This window comes from Trachinotus anak, unplaced genomic scaffold (genome assembly GCF_046630095.1).
Source record: "Trachinotus anak isolate AG129_WGS33_773 ecotype Australia unplaced genomic scaffold, CSIRO_AGI_Tana_v1 ptg000003l, whole genome shotgun sequence".
Classification (NCBI taxonomy): Eukaryota; Metazoa; Chordata; class Actinopteri; order Carangiformes; family Carangidae; genus Trachinotus; species Trachinotus anak.
In genome coordinates this window covers 11,778,967-11,798,616 of record NW_027273854.1, presented here as the reverse complement: position 1 = coordinate 11,798,616, position 19,650 = coordinate 11,778,967, and the positions used below count along the sequence as shown (strand labels likewise).

Sequence of the window (19,650 nt, the reverse complement as noted above, 5' to 3'; positions counted from 1 at the left end):
CACACACACACACACACACACACACTGTGGTGAACATGGTGAACACATTTTCTTTGTAGTAGGTTAAGTTTGTGTATGTTCATGATTGTGTTGAGTCTCTTTCAATTTCAAACATTTTGTGTCTGTTTTCAGTCGTCTTGTATCTGTTTTGTGTTTCTTTGTAGGTGTTTTCTGTTTTTTTGGAGTCATTTTCTGTCTCTGTCTTATAGTCACTTTGTGTCTCTTTGGACTTGCTTTGTGTATATTTGTGCATGTCTTGCATATCTTTGTAGTTTTCTATGTGCTCATTTTGTCTGTTTGTACTCTCTTTGTAGTCTTTCTGTATCTCTTTGTACTTCTTTTGTGTCTCTTCACTGTTGTTTTGTGTCTCTTTGTGGTCCATTTCTGTCACTTTTTAGTCATTTGATTAACTTTCCAACAAGAAATACTAACAGTCACTTAAACAAAGGCTCTGGTCCAGGAGACGACCTCACCTCTTGGGCCCCAAGTAAAGCCCCTGTAAGGCCAACCAGTAAACAGTGTGTGTGTGCGCGTGTGTGTATTAATACACACACGCACACACACACACACTTCAATTGATTGAAGTTTGAAAGATATATAGTGGTTATTCTTAATATTGATTACATTATTGAAAGTGATGTCAAGGCTCAATTTCTGTTTCTTTCACCTTCTAAAAAAAAGAAAAAAAAAGACACAGATCACCAGCAGCACTCAATCTCAGTCATTAGAGATGTTCTTTATTTCTTTGATCAAAAATATTGATATTGGCCAATACTTTTCTGCATACTTTCTCACAGCACAGTAATACATACTCTTTATACAATCAATACATTCATTAGGAAGAAAAAAAAACTGAATTATGCAAGCCTATAATCACTCCAGTACGATCGAAAAAACACAGTTTTGAAACACTGCCATGGAGAGAGTTAAAAGACTGCTCAAAAAAGGTCATTGTGTAGAAAATCACAATCAGAAAAATACCAACAAAAATGCCAGAAGCGTCAGTTGTACATTCATGGATACATTGTTAGAATACTGTGCCTATTCATCATAATTGAGTATAAATACATATTTGATTTCATACATTACAGGTCCTATGGCACAAACACTTTTTAAAGCTTCCCTCTGTCTAACACAGGCTTTATGTACACACACACACACACACACACACACACACACACACTCACACACACACACACTGTGGAGCTAAGCAGATAGAGAGAGACGGAGAGGAAACTGAGAAAAAGAGCAGGATGTGTGAGAGAGAAAATACAAATTTCCCCTTTGACTGATTTATGTTTGTTTATCTTTTTAATATCTGACTGAAGAAAATATGGATCCTAGGCATTTTTTTCCCTCATAATGGGGAAGATTTCTTGGCAACAACCCCCCTCACACACACACACACACACACACACACACACCCTCCCTCCTGCTTCCAAGTGCCTCACGTGGGAGACGAAGGGACACCTGCATGTGACACCCCCCCAACTCATCCCTCTGCTTTGGTTTCCCAGCATGCCTGCCTCATTCCCTGGAGGCAGTGGGAATGAGGCACTGGCTTTCGCACAAATGTCACATTAACATGGCCGAAACACTGGATGGGGTTCGCACGTGAAGTGAATGTCATGGTTATGGCATGAGCTCCTCAGGCTGAAGCCAAAACCTTTTTTTTGTGATTGTACTTAATGATGATTAGTCTTGTTCATTAAACAATAATGATTAGCACTAAAGCTCATATTTTAGTGCCTTTACACTAAATATAATGTAATGTCCTGCTGAGCATGACTTTGATGGATGGGGTGGGGGGTGGATGGAGGGGGCGTCAAGGAACTTGCTGAGTGATTACTGGTTATCGACCTTTAGGCTGTTCATCTCCATCAAATAACGCTCGACATCCACCGGCTTCTGCTCAAGCTCCCCAGCAGCATGGATCAATTTTCTGATAAGAAATGATGGAGCAATATGCTCAGTATGCACATGCAACAAAAAAGACTCTGAGGTAATCGGTTAATGAGTAAAGAGGACACTTGTGAAATTAACTTTGAACAAGTGGATTTGACATAAAGTGGGAGGAAAAGAGGGATGAGTGGGAGGTTTGCAGAGTGAAGGAGGTGAGGAGCAGGTGGCAATTGGCACTGCCTCCTTCACTTTGCAGTTTTGAAGAAAATCAATTTGGGAGGAACAAAGAAATGGGAACTGAGAGCGGAGGAGCCAGTTTTGGCCTGGGTGCACAACTGAACTGAAAAATGGGGAGTTTTGCCGTTGTAGAATTAGGTTTACTCTGGTTTGATTGGAAAAGAAATTGGAGAGACTATCACATAAACCAATGGTTAGGATTTGTGCAAATACAGCACTCACAATAAAATTGTTTTTAATGTAGCTCTGACTGGAAACTCAAGGAAACATTAACATCCTGGTACCAGTAGTTTTGGTTAAAATTCCTATTTGATCTGAGACAATCACCAATTGATTGTGTTGTTTTATAACCTTTAAAATCCTTCAGTGATGTGCTTTTACAATGTCCATTGCTTGTTCTCTGTTTATCTTAGCATTTGCTTTTCTTTTTATCTTCTTTTTTTGTAAAATATTTTTACAAAATGGTATGGTACACTTACGGTTCATGATCGTGACTCATCTAAAAGCATATGTATATGTACTGTTGCCATGTTCAAATATATGGGATGGAAAGAAGTGTTGGGCCATGTTTACATCTTGCCAATGTTCACATCACAGTATATCTCATGACGGTTGTTACAGTCATATGAGTTGAACATGTGAGGGTAAAAATACTATGAATTGACAACATAGGACTATATTTGGGTGTAATTAGATTGAAGAAAAGACTGGCTGATATGAGACATCAGTGCAGCTTTTTCATTTGTTTGAATGCTTAGGGCTGCAAGATCAACCTTTGCTGAAATGCGAAAAGGTGAATTACCTTGTAATGTCAATGGCATATCTCTGCTGTTCACCTTGCAATCGTCGTGACAAAAGATAAAATAGCTGCTGCCCTGATAATTTTGTATGAGTGTGAGTGAGTATTATAAACTGCTGTGCAGTGTTTCAGCATCTCTGTTGTTAAACTGTGACTTGCTGAGTCACCATGTCCTCATATCTCAGCAGTGAAAATGGTAAGTTCAATGTTAATATACCTGATGTGAAAAATGACCAACACTGTGAAACCCTTCCCCCCAAATTTCTGCCACAGCCAGTTTTTGCTTTAATAGCTGCTACGGTGAGACAAGGAGCAACAGCACACGGGCAGTCATCCTTTAAAGAACCTCAGACATTTGACTGTTGAACAAGAGTTTGGAGGGCATGACTTTATCAGCTATGACAGACACACCTAACATTCATCAGATTTAAATCCTTATCCATTAAAAAAAAGGCCTGAAGTGTCTGATCCCTCCAGGCAGGTATTAGCAGAAATCTGCCCTTTGGCTCAGCTCCATTCTCGCTAGATAGATGAATACTTCTAATGCCCCAAGGTGTCTGCAGAATGGATGTGCAGTGATCTCTGTGGCCAAATCCAGTGCAAGGTGCATGTGTGTGTGTGTGCATGTGGGTGTGGGTGTGTGTGTGTCTTGGGCAACACTGAGACAGAGTTGATGTATGTGACTGTGTTTCGGTGTAAAATGTTACTAAACTGCCATCAACCAGCACCAGCAGAACAAATAGAGCTGAACTGTGTCACTGTGGCCCTGAGACCAAATTCACTGTTGCATTGTGGCACAGAAAACCTTGGACGGGGGAAACAAACCAAAGGGATCAGAGCAAATTCTTCTGTCCTCTCTGTCTTTCTCTCTCTTACTCAGTCTCTCAGACAGATAAAGGGTTAAAGAGATTTTCATTTACATTCATTACAATCATCCAGAAAATGGCTAACAGTAAGTCATCAAGGACCATTAATAATTAATAGAGGACTATCTACTAATAGCAGAAATTTCCTCTTCCTAATATTGGAAATGTGATTACTAGAGTAATGACACTTTGGTGCCATAACTGACCCCAAGTCATATTTTTTGTCTTGTACTTTTGTGAGGCTACAATAACAGTCAAGTCTACCATTAATAAATATTTAACAAACAATAAGCAGAGCACCTACTCATCCTACAGCAACTTGTGAGCTTGGATGTGGGATAACTTGGTCTTTCATAGCGAGCACTGATTTGTAGGTGACCTGAACTGCCAGGATGAACTAGGGCTGTTCATTTTATAAAAGCCCCATTTAACATGCCTTTGAGACACCTCTGCATATTAAAGTGGAAATGACAGCGCTGTTTTACATTGCGTGAGAGACAGTCAGAGCTATGGGCGGTGGACACACCGTCAGTGGCTCTGCCTGAGTGAATCACCCCTTGAGGTGAGATGTTTAGTGGCCAGACTCTGACTGGATCTCTCCTTTGTTGAAATGACTGCCAACAGAGCGAAGGTGCAGCTGTTCAAAGCTCTTCGGTGTTGGCGGCAGTGTACAACAGAGAGCGTCCATAAAGAAACCAAGGCATTTGATGCCTCACCAAGGATTCATCTAGTGGTCAGTTTGTACTCTAGCGCTGTTACAAATGGTGGCTCATAAAAGTCAGTGATAGATGGCGGTGATATCCTTTCATCAGTTGCTCACTCAAGCTGCAGTCAGTCACTTACAGTAACTTTTTTTTTTTTTTTTGCATGGACGAAACAATCAACATCTATTTGATGCTGGACGCTGCTTTGTGAATACTTTATGGAACATGAGAGGTCTGCCAAGCACGCATCTGCTGTTTGCTTTTCCACCTCGCTAGCCTATCACTTTGTTATCGCACAGAGCTAGCTAGACTGTCATGTCTGTGCTCTCCGGGCGTGTTGACATTTTAAAACCTCAAAGAGTCCCATGCGGGCAAAGCTGGTTGCCACGGAGACAAAGCCCAAATATGTTCCCTCAGGACAGAGGGTAGGGGCAGCTGCTGGTGGCTGAAGACTCAAGAGGAAATACAGATGGGCTTCCCATTTTTGTCATACTGGTACACCAACATCTTGATGCAGTGGGAATTGGCTGGTGAGATCCAGGGACTGCTTGTGATGGAGAAGTTGTGGCTGGCGTAGAACGGTGGCGGCTGCTTCCGGCAATGGACCAGCGCTCGCAGCACATTGGCTGCCATGCCCCGGAAACGCTTGCTGATGAAACAGTAGAGAAAAAAGTTGACGCCAGTGTTGAGCAACGCGAGCATGTTCGCCAGATCAGTGAGCATGTGGAGCAGTCGGCCGGCACCTTGTGAGGCTGGAGGAGGGGAGTAGAAGTGGTAAAGGATCATGAGGGTGCGGGGTGCCCACAAAACAGCGAAAATGGACGTGATGGCGAGGAGAATGGCGGTGGTCTTGCCGGTGGAGTAGCCACGGAGACGGAAACAGCTACGGCGCCTGCGTAACTTGCGCACGATGACAGCATTAAGGGAGAAGAAGACGGTGCAGGGGAGGAGGTAGACGGTAGCACAGTGGGCCCACACCAGCACATGCTGGGCCACGGTTCTCCTGTTGCTCTCTCCTCCTCCACCTCCTCCTACTCCACCACCACTGCCCATTCCTGGCAGGCTGTGCCACAGCTCAGGCCACCAGTAATAAGGAGCTGCAGAGAGCAAGCACCCAATATACACTGCAAATATCACCCTTCGTGTGCGGGCTGGGTAGGAGACTGTGTGGTAGCGCAGTGGATGGCAAACAGCGATGTAGCGGTCAATGGTCAGAGGTACGGTGATCCAGATGGAGGTGTGAATGGAGGAGAACTCCAGGACCTGGACTGCGCTGTTTAATGATGGAGGCAGCGGCGTGGCCAAAATAAAGTCCTCCAATATGAAGTCGACAAAAACAATCAGGAGCAGGACTAGGATGTCAGCGGCTGCCAGAGCCAGGAGATAGTTGTAGGAGGACTTCTGACGACGCAGCACCAGTTGAGACAGGATGACCACTGTCAGGATGTTAGCTAGGAGGAGTAGGAGGGATGGTGAAGGAGGAAGTGTGGAGATGATTGAAAGTAGATAGACAGAGGAAATAGTGAAATAATGAGAAAGGAAAAAGCATGATGAGATTGGAAAAGGAAAGGGCACAGGTTAGGTCAGGGAGGGACACAGAGAAAATTGAGTGTTAGTGGGCAGGTAATTGAAAAGGGGCAACATTCATCCAGCCAGCAACAAACAACAGAGATACAGTTGAGAGCAATAGCAATGCAGTGGACAAAACGAGTAGTGTAGGTGCTAACACAAGCACAATGCAGTACAAACAAAACAAACGGAGAGGAAAAAAAGGGAAAGCGTTTTGTGGAATCTTTTCAGCACCATCAGCAGCACCACTTTGGTACCAACCAGGTCTAAGAAAACACTGGGCGAACTCTTTGCAGCCAAACCTTCAGTTTAAGCCCACTGTATGCAAAAAGGTTCAAATCTGTTATCATCACCAGCCAGTATTTGCCATGTTCACCCAGCTCTCCTACTCGGTAATCCATCCCCTGCTTATTGCTCCACTCCCTTTTCCCCTCATCTACACCTGCTGTGTAATTCAAGCAGCACCTGCCTCTGCCTTTGGCCAACTTGTTATCTCTAATAAAGAGTAAAGCCACAACAAAAACAGGGGGGCAACGTGCAGAATCACAGCCTTGGCAATCTGCTGAGTTCACTACTGCCTGCCACCCTTCTGCCAGCAATTTAGTTCCTAAAACAAAGCCCATCTCCCCGGCTGCCTCACTTTTTAAATTTTTACTCCATTTCCCCAACATGTACTGTCATACCTTCTCTTCTACCTTGACAGATAAAATGTTACCCTCGCCACCTTAGGTTTATTTATTTCCTCTCACTTTCTTGCACAGAACAGGTAAATAGCCCAGGAGGCGAAGAAGTATTCTTTTATTTTTTGCTAAGAACACATAAAGTCTGGATGCGATTTCTTCCACCGCTGCTTTTACCAAAGCATGACCTGTGCGGTCTGCATTAGTCAGGAGGAGCACAGCTTTCTGTCTCTCACGTGGGACTGCAGTTCTGCAGTTGAATTGAACAAGCTCATTACAAGTCTTTCTTTCTTGTCCTATTCTGTTCCCCATTTCCGACGGTCACCATGTGCATATTATTCCCAGGTTATTCCCACCATCTCAGACAGTTCCAGGTTGTGAGTACGTTCAAGCCGCACGTTCAAGCCGATAGGAGAGTAAGGAAGATGCTGGCTTTGTTTACACTGTGGTTTAATGGGATATGTAAGCTTGAGACAAAGAATAAAGTCAGATAAATCCAAAAAAAAAAAAAAAAAATGTCATTGTCAGGAAAAAGAATACAAAAAGTTTCAAATTTTGATGGAGCTGCTCACTGTACCTTCAACCATTTTTACACTAAGCAAGATTTGTTAGTAGGTAAACCCCCTCATAAAAGCTGACTGGCCCTTTTTCAACTGCTAGTTGAGTGTGCCTTTCTGTTCAAACTGAGGACACACACACACACACACACACACACCACAAAGTGGTAAAACGGATCTGTCATGCCTCATCTCCAGGTTGCTGCTCCTGTAAAAGTGCCTCTGTGTGAGATGCTTTGATCACTGATTGTGCGTTTTAAAACTTATTTCAGGGCTGTGCTCCCTCTTTTATTTTAGCCGGGGGGGGGGGGGGGTATTTTAGGACTTCTACCTGTTTGCCTCATAAAACATATCACAACATTATTTTGAGATCAAACAATCTCAACTCAACAACCACTTACTAGATTTTTCAGTGCTTTAACCAACATGTCTCAGTCTTCATTGTATGAGGTGGAAACATTGGTCCTGTAAAAAGAGGTAGTCATAACCCCTGTCTCGGTTCAAAGATGGCCTTTGCTGCATTATGTGAAAGGCTTCCTTGATCTTTACAATCAACGATCTGCCATCTATAACCACTTGTTATCCCATGACCAACAATCCACACTAAGGTGTCATTTGTGGATAAACACAGTAAGCCCAGGTTTAGATTAACATTATCTCTACAAGAAAAAGAAACATCTGCCCCATTTATTTGAATAAGACCACACTATTGGCACAGTGAGAATGTCAATGCTTCGGGCTTGTCAAAAAAAAAAAAAAACATACAAAAAAGTATTTAACATCTTTATTCGAAAAATTATGTTGCAGTGACTTATTCTTAATTACTGCATGATTTTCTCTTAACAGCGACAATATGCGGATTCTTCTGTCAGGTGGAATCTTTTTCTCTAGTTTTGTAAATGCATGATCTGATGCAAGAATAATCCTGGAAAAGCATATTGGGACTTTCTTAAAGGTGACTAGTGTGCTTGTGCAAGGTCATTAAGTACGTTAAATACATGCGTCATAATGTAAAATTCAGAGGCATTATTAGAGAAAATCAATACTTTTCCAAATTATCAAAAGATTCGTATTTCATGCTACTAGTTCAATTATCTAAACCAACAATCACATATTAAATACACACAATGATTCATCTGTCCTATACTATTGCTAACCAGCCTCATTTAGTGGAACTTGCTGGTGCAGTATGAAGCCATGTCCAATCTGTTCCCTCAGACGAAGATGCCTCTGACACTGATTTGCTTCGCAGCGTCACCGAGACATCAATGCACTTAGCAGCCGTCACTGTCTATATAGCATGTATGTGTGTGTGTGTGTGTGTGTGTGTGTGTGTGTGTGTGTGTGTGTGTGTGTGTGTGTGTGTGTACTATGGTCCTGTCTCCCTCTGCAGTAATAGATCTGGGATTGGATTAGGTATGGCAGCTTGGAGTCTGGTACATCACACTTCACAGCCTCAGCCACTATCAGCTGATTACAAATTACAAAGCCGGCTCCAGATAATGACTAAAGATGTCCTTGCCAGACTGGAGGATGTGCAGCAGAAGACACAGACACACATTAAGACATGTCTGCACATGCACATGCACACACTAACACACGGATCATTAGGGATGCACCAATTCATTAACATATGATCTATCAATAACCATAAATGATATGTCAAAGCAGTTTACAAGACCCGACAAGCCAATGTATGTGTACATGTATGCTGCTGGATTGCACCACACTCCCCCACCACCTCAGTCACCCCTGCTTGCACATCCCACTAACCTCTGCACAGACAAGTTAAATTGCTTTCCTGTTGAATCTTGGTTATTGATTATTTGGTTTCAGTTGCTGTCATCCACTGCCTGTGTGTTTCTTCCTCTTTTCTGGGCGTTAGTTTGAGCCATGATCATAAAATAATCCAGAATAACCCAGGATTTTATGAAATGGATCTTCACAATAACAATTATGAGGTTTATAATAATCCCCAGTGTAAATAATTGCAGGTTCTTTGAGACTTTTTTTGTTTTTGAAAAATATCTTTCTTTTTGATTAGACCTGTGTACAGAACCTCTGTCTGAATGTAGGTTTGGCAGCATAATCTGCTCATTTCTTATTGCGTTTGAAAAGTGATCAAGGTGATGACTATCATTATACATTAGTTTGACCAACAATAAGAGGAGCGTTAGTTAAATGATACAGCAGGATTGGTCCAAGCACTGTATTCAATCATAAAAATATCAGAGTTAGAGAGGATCTTCACCAATGTTGTAGGTCTTAGGGACTACTGCTGCACATGTAAGGACAATTGTACAAATATGTGGCTCCAGATGGTGTTGCACAAAGTCTGATAAATGTTCTCAAGTAATGTCATTTGAGTCAGCTTCTGTTTGAGGTGAAAAAAACAAGTTTGAAGATAAAAATAAAAAAAAAGCTGTGGAACGTGGAGTTATAAAGAAGTGAGTTTACCAGACCTCTGTAACTTCCTTACCTCTGCTTGAGGCTCAGGCACACCTGAGCCTCCAACAAAAACTGTCTGTGGTTGAGTTGCATTGTGGGTAATGTAGGTTTTGACACAGAAAAGGAATGTGTGGAATAAAAAGGTGATAGGCTACCCCTGATTCTGCTGCATTGATTTTGATTCTTTCTATGCAAACAGTCCAATGTGGTTCCAGTAATGTTACAGGAATGCTATGCTAAATGGTGTTTTGCCTGTTATTACAAAATCACTCCTTTTTTTAACTTATCATTTCTTCTTTATTGTTTTGTTTTTTCAGAGTTTAATTGGCAACAAGTGTTGCTGTCTGCTAGAGATGAAACGATTCCTCCATTAGCCATCTCAATTATTTGGCATTATTTGGTTTTTCTGGTTATTTTGGTTTTGAACCAGCCAATCATTTCAGTCATCTTTTAAGCGATCTCTGAAACTAAATTTCTAAACATTTCCTTGGCCCAGCTTTTTAAATGTTTGGATTGGTTGCTTTTCTCATAAATTACAGTATGGCAGTAATTATTATTCAAGCTGATCTAGGGGGTTCTAGGTTGTTGGTCAGACAAAACAAGCTATTTGAAGATATCTTCCTGGAAAGATCTAATAGCAAATACATTGCTATTTTGTGGCATTTTCAGAATTAAGAAATAAAATAATAGGCTGATTCCTTTGCCTAATTTCTGACTATATCCATATACCCCCATGAAAGGTCATTGTGGAATAAAGAAAGGTCTAAAAAGCCTGGTCTGTCCATTTTAATGACTGCCAGACACCTCTTTTGTCTTTTGTCATACTGACTCTCACTACATATAATTTCCCATTAAGCAGCCTCTCACAGAGGTCAGTGTGTGGACTGTATGTACATCTGTAGATTCACACCAGGGAAGGGATCTTATCAATGCCTGTTTGTATTAGGGAAACGGTTCCTGCTAAGCTCTGAGCTGCTTAAAGAAATTTCCTAATTGAGCTCCATTGCAAATCCTACACAACAGACAACATCTTTAATCCATCACCTCGCTTTTTCTGTTGTACCTCTGCCTGTCGATTCTCTCACTTTCTCTCCTTCTCTATCTATATACTGCTAAACTTAGAGGAGCGACATGAAATAGAAACAATGAGGTGCTGACTGTCGGTGACTGGGTATTATTCTGTTTGGGCTCCCCAGTGAGACGGGGCCTGCTACAGACAAACAAAAGGGATCTGTGGCAAGCTTGACATTTCCATTTAGCTCTAGCCAGCTTGCACTGGGTTGCCCATTCATTTCAATTGACTCCTGCTCTTTACGCTGTCTCTGGGGTTGGGAGGGTGGGGGTGTAGGCTGGAGGCAAATGGGTCTGCTCGGCATTCTGTAGGTATGAGGTGGCACATGCAGGGCTCGTTGCAGTGGGGTTGAGGGGGACATAGGAGTTGGAGAGATGCAAGCACAGAAAAACACACACACACACACACACACACACACACACACACACACACACACACACACACAGAGGCATCCATGCGGGCATACAGAGACATCTGCATCTCACACCTGGACATTCAGGTGGAGACACAATTCCCCATCTTTTCCTTTTTCTCTTTGCATTGAAAAATTGTGTCTCCGTCTGAGAGGGGATTAGATTAACCTGAAGGACACATAATGAGCTGCTGTGTGTTTGTCTGTTGGCCCGTGTTTGTGTGTGTGTTTGCATGGGTGACCCCTTCTGTCTATTTGTGTGGGAGTGCTTTTGTATCTCCGCTCCCCCCGCTGCTCATCTAATGTAACGAGGGAGAGGGCCATTGACGTTGTTTAGCGGGAAAAGGAGAAGGCACAGCGTGCTCCCTGAGGTGTGTAACGAGGCTGACTCATCCCACCACTAAAGGGACACGTTCAGACGGGCTGTCGACAAACGACACTGCGCAGTTTAACCTCTGAAAACCAGTGGCAAAACATGAGATGCTGCCTCCTCCCTAGTCTTACTAGTCATTAGGCTTCCTCATGGGCCTCATATAGCAGACAGAACATTGTAAAGAGGAAATTATGGCCCAAAAAAAAGGAAAATGAAAGAGAGCATTGCAATTAAGGATTTTTTTTTGCCATCATTTGGAGGAAATTGAGGTTTGGCTTTGACGGGTTATCCGGAGGCTAATAAGACTAGAGGAGAAGAGGAGAGGGATGAGGAAATAGACAGAGGCTGAAAGGAAAGTGTGGTCTGAGGAAGGTCACAGAGTTAAAAAAAAGAGAGAGAGCAGGTGATTGAGTGTGAATGGAGGGGAAGATTAGATGGAAAGACAGAATGAGACAGAGAGGGAGGTATGGGCGAGAGTGGCGAGGCGGTGGGAGGAAAGGAAGAGAGGGGGTGAATATCAAAGCTTGCTTCAAAGGTCACAGGCACTTTGTTCCTGATGACAACCATTTCCCTTTTGTCTTCTCTAAGTGTCAGACCGGACATAAAGCAGGGTGATTCCTTAATTCCCCTGAACAAAAACCAGGAGCACATCCTCGCTACAAAAAACCATACATTGAAGATTTTTTTTTCTGACAGCTTTTTGAATCATGTATTCTGTTTAAAAAACACCCCTGACGCCATGAAGCAAAATCCTTTTCATCCCTATTAATTTGCATTGAAGAGGACCAGGCTTCTGATGGGATGCAAATGTGATACCATCAATAAAACACCATCTTATTGTGAGCATAAGCTTAATTTGAAATCTGAGAATTAATGGGAAAGAATTGGAGAAGCTCATAAGAAAAAGAAAGATGCAATAAAGAAAATGGAGCAAGAGACAGAATGAGAAAAAGAGATATGTATTAGAACAGCTTATTTAAATTTAATGGGCATATTAAGAGAAAGAGGCTCTGCTTGCTGTTAATGATATTGATGCTGCTGCAGTGCTCGGCCGCCTGCTCACCTTTACAGCCATTCATTTTATAGACAGATCACAGCGAGTCAAAGTTTGGTGGAGATGACTGTCCTTCCATCAAGGCTAACCCTGCTGCCTGCGGCGAGGCATTGAAGACTGCATGACAAAACCTGCTTATCATATTTTAAAGGGATTATAAACAATGCAAACAATTATAATGTGCCCTTGGATCCCGTCCAAATGGTTTTTGTGAGGTTTCAGGTTTGAAAAAACATGAGGGGTGAAAGTGAGAATGATAAGAGAGAGAAGTGTAGGAAATGCAGGCAAGACACGGGGAGAGCAGTGAATGGAGGGAAGATAAAGAGGAAAATGAAACGCTGGAACAGTGTTCAGATCACAGAGCTGTAATTATCCTCAGATTGATATATTACTGTTTTCCAAAGAAGGCCAAACATACAGGGATTTGGATTTTCAGCGGCAGTGACAGCATTTTGTTGTCAGCTCTGTCACTGCATCAACAACATCTCCGATTTATTGCCTCAAACAACACCTTCCTCCTCTCTCGCGTCCTCTGTCCTCCCGCGCCCTCTCTGGCTTGTCTCCCCCATGACAAGCTGACATGTTCACCACGTCTCTCCCTCCCTTCCTCTTCTTTCCCAAACTGCAGACTGGAGACAAACCAGAGCTAAAAATCTCAACCTGCCTCCTTTCGGTGCACTATATATACTCTGTCTTTTCTCCACTCTCTTCCATGCTTCAACACAAACCTTTACATCTTTTCTTCTTCATCCAGTGTGCGACCATCCATCCATCCATTATATATGCCGCCTATCCAAATTGGGGAGGGCTTGAGCCAATCCCAGCTGACAACGGGTGAGGGTGGGGTACACCCTGGACAGAACTCCAGTGTACACCCCCTAAACTTAAATTGCACTTTTAGAGTGACAGTATCTATTAACAAGTCTCTGTGCCATCGCGGATGCCTCGTTGCTGGTGCAGATTGACAGATCGATAGTTCAAACTGAAAATCGATGGGGCCCATCTCTTCATTAAGTATGGTTGACACCTGGCCTACACTGTGACATGGAACAGAGGGTTGTTAGCACTGAACATCCCTGACCTTTTCCCCTTGGGTGGGTGGATAAGCGGGAGTGGGAGGAGATGTTTTCCAATTTGCACGTGCTCCAGTCACTGTCGCTGACTGTTGAACAGCCACACAAACTGAGAGTTGCTTCAAGGAAGACGACAGGAACACACCAACATACTGTGCAGCGCGAGAACACATGGTTGTTTCTGCACAGGCGGAGGAGAGATCTGGTCACAGAATCTGCCGCATCTCCACCATACAACTGCTTGTTGTTAAGTGTTTAGTTTTCCACACTTATGTCACATGATGATACCTGAGCCAATTTCATTTGGTTGTAAGCTCAGAAAAAAAGCTCAGAAAAGACTGACGACTACCACACATAATGTTTCTTAATACATTATAAATACGCTGTGTGTATATGACCCCTAAAATAATACAGAATGTTTTCTGATCTGTCGCCCCATCCACATCATTTGTGTTTGCCTTCCAAAACCATTACAACTCACTGTTTCAGAAATACAACGTCAGGTTAAGGGTTAGTTAGGTTTGCAAAAAAAATGAATTACTACTTGGTTAATTTTAAGGTAAGGAAAATATTAGTATTTGGGTTAAAATTGATCATCATCACGGTTACAATACTAACACACTTTGTTAAGGAAAAGGAACAATCATGGTTGTAGTCAAAAGAAACCAGGGCTGACTGTAGGTGGGACGTGGGACCATGATTAGGTTCAAAATCATCCATCATCCCTGACCTCTTCCCTCTGTGTGGACTTGTGGCCATATTCAATAAATAAGTCTCCGTCCACCTGCTTTCATGCACCTTTTGAATTTGCACCTTAAAAAAAGCAAATACCGTAAATTAAATTAAAAAATCTTTCAAAAAATCTTTTACATTTGGCAGAGGAGGAAAATATGGTGAATCATTATAAAAAGAATCTTCATGTTGCACCCTTCTTCTGCAATGGTTTAATGGCACCCAAAAGGAGAATTAGGACCACCTGGTGTTTATTTGAATGAATCAACCAACCAAATATTCGCATAACATTAGTTTCTAGAGACACACATTCGTTTGCATTGTTTTTTGCCAATTTTCTGGAAATGCGGTTAGAATTTGTGTTACATTTGGATGTAGAAGCCTGACTTATTCACTCTACTTCCACCTTTTTCGAGAAATCTTTATCCCTTGAATACAAATATTCTGGCCAGGTGCTGAAATGATGCTGTTGTTTTTCTTGTTACGACAGTCTGACTGTTTTCAAGGTCAAAAAAAAACTTCTTCAAAAACATTATGTAAAAACATTTATTGTAATTACTTTTATTTTCAAGATACAGGGAATGATTGATCTGCAGATCATAATTTGCATATAAAATGCATGATTATCTTATAGAGTATTCAATAAAATTAGGAAATTAGGAAAATTAGGAAAATAATCTGAATAGTTCTTCCACCACTGTTTAGTTGTGACATTGAGTCATTAACTGCCTCAGCTCCACATTAATGCTTAAATGCTAATGTCTCATTTTTTGACAGTACTTGGCAGAGCATTGCAAAGCAACACAAAACATTTGCATTTATACTGTAATGAGGTTTTGAAGTAACATTAGAAGACAGTATGTGTTTCACAGAATTATAGATACACTGTGTAGAGAAATATTTGACTCAAACAATAATACATGACAGCAGCTGTGTTGGCTGAGCTATTCAGAGCTGCTTCACTTGAACATCCAGTTACGTCACACAGGCTCTGTTCAGACCTGGCATTAACATGTGTCTCGGGTGATTCAATCACAATTGGACAGCTCTAAGACGTCCGTTCACACCTTAAATTAGTATGCATCTCCTCATACATCTCAAGTGACCACTTGTGGTTGGACCTCACCTCCCCACTCTAAACACATACATCAAAAATCAGCAATCAAAACAATATAGACAGGGTCTATTCCTTAGCAAACCAAACCAAGATGTTTGACACACTTGTAATATACCTCTATGGACAGTGTGAATCCTGTGTACTTGAGAATTAATTTTGCCTGTTGCTGTTGCCTGTTGCTGTTGCCTATAGCTGTGCTTTAATATGCTGCCATTGGTGCACAAATGAGTATGTACAAAGTAGTAATTTTGTGTACATAGTGCCACAAAAATGTGGCCATATTTGGCCCAGACTACCTCCAAATGTGGTCTGAGTGATCATCTCTCAAATGCGTCCTCAGCTTACCCTTGGTGTGTTCACACCTGCAGTTAGAGCTGTCCACTTGTAATCGGATCACTGGATGTTAATGCCAGGTGCGAACAGGGCTGAAGAATCTCTCCTCAGTTGATAACTGTACAGTTTCAATCTTGGCAGTGAGTGCTTTAAGGCAAACTGTACTGTACATAGAACAGGCTTCACTTCTGTAAGCCCAGCATGTCGAAGACGGAGGCAAGAAGCAGACTCCGTCATTGTGCTGTTTGCTATGCCAGCACACGTCTGTCCTGTCTTGAGCAAGTGTGGTGTAGTGAGTAGAGAGAGGGAAGGCGCGAGTTAGCGATTAATTAAAAATGTGGCAATTCGTCTCGGCTCTGTCGTCTGTAGCTCCCCCACTCAGGGCTCAGAGGTGCTACTTCACTGGCTCCGCTGTTATTAATCTCGCTCTCTCTTAACTCCACTCCTGTTCCTCTTCTTCTGGTGGGTGCCCTTGTCTTCCCTCTACTCCATTCTTCTCCTTGTTCACCCCCTTATTGTGCAGAGCTTTCAGTTTATCATTTCACGAGGTCACACTGTAATCTTTTCCCACCACTTGACTTGTGTAATCCCTTTTTTCATCACCTTCCTTCATCTCGCTTTTCACCCTCAAAGCTGTGCTCTTGATGTGACCCGTTCTCTATCTGCAGGTCAAAGTCTGTTCGAATCATACAGATATGAAGCCCTGTTGCTGTTTACTCGTGAATCACTGACTAGTAATCAAGGTAACAGCCTCTGATCCATCTAGTGTTAAATATGTGTGGGTCTGTAGGTCACGCTGCTACTACTCACACATGCTGCGCTCATGAAACATTCATGATTCAGCTTGAGTGGAATGAGCTGTGTCATAATGATTGAATAAGTCGAACTTGCTGCTGCAAAGTATCGGCGCGCTGCACTCAACGCTGCCATTAATTCAGACAACTATTGTAAGATTGCATTACACTCGCAGGTTATTGTTACTTACTGATTAAACAAACAGCCTCAATCCCATTTGTTTAGACGACTCAGCAGCAGAATCAAATAAAACTCAGGGGAAACTTTAAATGACAGCAGAGAGAATTGCTCGAGCAAGACTTGACTTCCAGGAGAGATAAATAGGCGAGATTTGATCAGAAGGAGAGACTTTTACTTTTACAAGACAGCAAATCTGCGGTGCGGATGCAGTCTTGGCATACAAAAAGCTTTTCACTGCAGATTTGTTTTTAAGCAGAACAGCTTAGGTTGTTGATAACATCTCACTCCCAGTCTTTATCAAGGAAAAGGGCTTCAGAGCTGAAGAAGATATGTTTGACTTTATTAAAGGGTTAATAATACAGTAGAAGTCAAATCAAAAGCAATATACTGTCGTTTAATTTCTTGTTAAACGTAAGATATCTAAGTTAAATAGAAAAAAAACTTGAATTATCCTTTGTAGCTGTTAGACCACAGAATGAGTCCAGCATTTTTGTGATGGGCTGAAGCCGGCTGGATCTGTATCTGACAGTCCAGAGGGCTTTGAACATCTGAACCCCAATCTCTGATTAGGCATCAGCACTTTTCCTCTTTCATATGACCTCCAGATTTTCTCTCCGTCTGTCTCTCTCTCTGGCTTTTAAATGTACACACTCACACAGACACGTACAGTGCGTACACACACCACTTTGCCTCCCTGTGTGAGACTAGGTCAGCGCTGATAGATCACGCAGTGGGACGGAGGAAGTAAACGGGTGTCACAATGACTGTGAAAGGATTAATCAATCAATGGTAAAAGTGTCATTAATTCAGGTCATCAAGAGGGGCCATGTAAGACACGCTTGCCCCTGAGGTCAAACCTGAGTCATTGCTCACATAATCTATAACAACTCCAAATTAACAAAAGCAGATGCACTTCCTTGTTTCATTTTTTGAGAAACAACCACGGGTCCATAATCAGATTTAATGATGCTCTGCACATACTGTTGCTGCATTTCTTTTTTTTATTTATTGGTGCTTGAATATTTCCAAACAAAGAGACAAACGCACAAACATCGAGCTGACAAAGGCGCAAACAAACACATATGAAGAACATGTGCATGCACAAGTGATTGCCACAAGGTCAGAATGACAAATCAACAGCGTGTGTGCAAAGTGTGGCACTCAGGGGCAGCTGTGCAAGACATGCAGTCACTCAGAGCTGCAGACAAGTGCACAACAAATCAAGATGCAAGGCACAACTCCCGCATCCCACCGATGCAGGCTCTAATCAGAAATATGAGCAAATTAACGCTGAATGGGATGAATGGGAGCAGACACACACACACATAAAACACATCTCTTACCTGGCAGGCCAAGACAGAGCAGGATGCTGTAGTAGATGACAGGCAGTGGTCCAAGAGGGCATCCCTGTGCAACCTCAGAGGGGTGCTGCCCCGGGCTCCAGGTGCTCCCATTTGGGGAAAAAACAGGGAAGATGTGGCTGTGCTCCATGGTCTTGTCCTCGTCCTCTTCCTCAGCTGAGCTCAGTGTCAAGAAGCCTGGCCACACGCGCAAACTGCCTGGTAGCCGGTTTGGGAGAGAGGGTGCTCTGTCCTTGGGTGCCAGTCAGCATGAGTGTATATACGCGTGCGTTTGTGTGAGACAGCTAGGTTGAGTGTGTGAGGAGGGAGGAATGGGAATAGATGGACGAGATGGTGTGGATGGAGAGGGAGACAACAGACGGGGAGATGCGAGAGGTGATATGTGTTAGTATGTGACGGAAAGGAAGGAGGCGAGAGGAGCAGAGAGGGAGGCGCGGAGAGGTGAGTGTGAAGGTAGAAGTGGAGAGGGGAGGATGCTGCCTGAGTGTGTGAGCGAGGGGGAATGAGAGTGAGTCGAGAGGGCTGCGGGGGAAGGAGGAAAGAGGAGGAGAGAGAGAGGGAAAGAAGGAAGGTAGATGGAGAGCAAGGGCACTGTAGAGAGCAGAAAGTGAGGGAGAGAGACGGAGACTGGAGGCGGCAGGAGGGAGACTGAGGGAAGGTGGAGGGATACTCAGAGGGAGAAACAGGGGTAACATATTCCCGTTTGACAATACCGAACCAATCAAATCGATGAGGAGACAGATCTGACAGTTAAAAAAATATAAATGGAGGGTTAAGCTGACTGTGAAAAAGAACAGTGTGTTTGCCCTTGTCATGTTATTTTCTCTTGAGTGTCTTTATTCACAAACTTGACTATTGCTTTTGACCATTTATCCACAAATGAGTACACAATCCTATAAATCCTGAAATGTATCAACATATATTTGCAGATCATAAACCTCATATACAGTATAAATACATGTGATTGGACACGTGTGTAGGTGTGTGTGTGGGAGTAGGGGGTTGGGACTGAATCTCATTTGCCATGCAGTGTGAACTGTCTGAATCTTCAGCTAAGATGTGCTAATGAGCACAAGGCTGTCACTGAAAAGCACAATTATTCCTTTTTAAGACACACTCGAGTTTCTGGTTTATCATTTGCTTTGACACTGACAGCAGAGTTGCAACTGACAATGATTTTCTTTATAGATTAATCTGTCAGCTTTTACATTTCATCTTTTAGCCGTTCAGGCTACAGAATGTAATTTTTGATTTGAAGAAAACACAGATGGTTGCAGACGACTCTAAGCATAAGAACAATCAATGTCCAAGTCCATAAAATAATATTTTTATAATAACTATGTTTATTCTCCAAACATTTTCAGCTTCAGTACATTGCTTTCACCA

At 42.5% G+C, this 19,650-nt stretch overlaps 1 protein-coding gene across 1 annotated transcript; it reads right to left on the bottom strand.

Annotated features, from left to right (window-relative positions):
- Positions 1 to 711: 711 nt before the first annotated feature.
- Positions 712 to 19,427, bottom strand: gpr139 (G protein-coupled receptor 139). The gene is made up of 2 exons (XM_071473691.1): positions 18,247 to 19,427; positions 712 to 5,959 (listed from the first exon to the last, which is right to left on the bottom strand). Exons 1-2 carry the CDS (start codon positions 18,392 to 18,394, stop codon positions 4,962 to 4,964), a joined length of 1,146 nt encoding a protein of 381 aa, XP_071329792.1. The 5' UTR covers positions 18,395 to 19,427; the 3' UTR covers positions 712 to 4,961.
- Between the last annotated feature and the right edge of the window lie 223 nt (positions 19,428 to 19,650).

Bases quoted from the DNA above. Each gene is read 5' to 3' on its own strand.
- gpr139 (XM_071473691.1), bottom strand. From the start codon at position 18,394: ATGGAGCACAGCCACATCTTCCCTGTTTTTTCCCCAAATGGGAGCACC. The intron at 5,960-18,246 runs GTAAGAGATGTG...TACTCCTCCTAG, and splicing joins GCTCTGTCTTGGCCTGCCAG to CTAACATCCTGACAGTGGTC.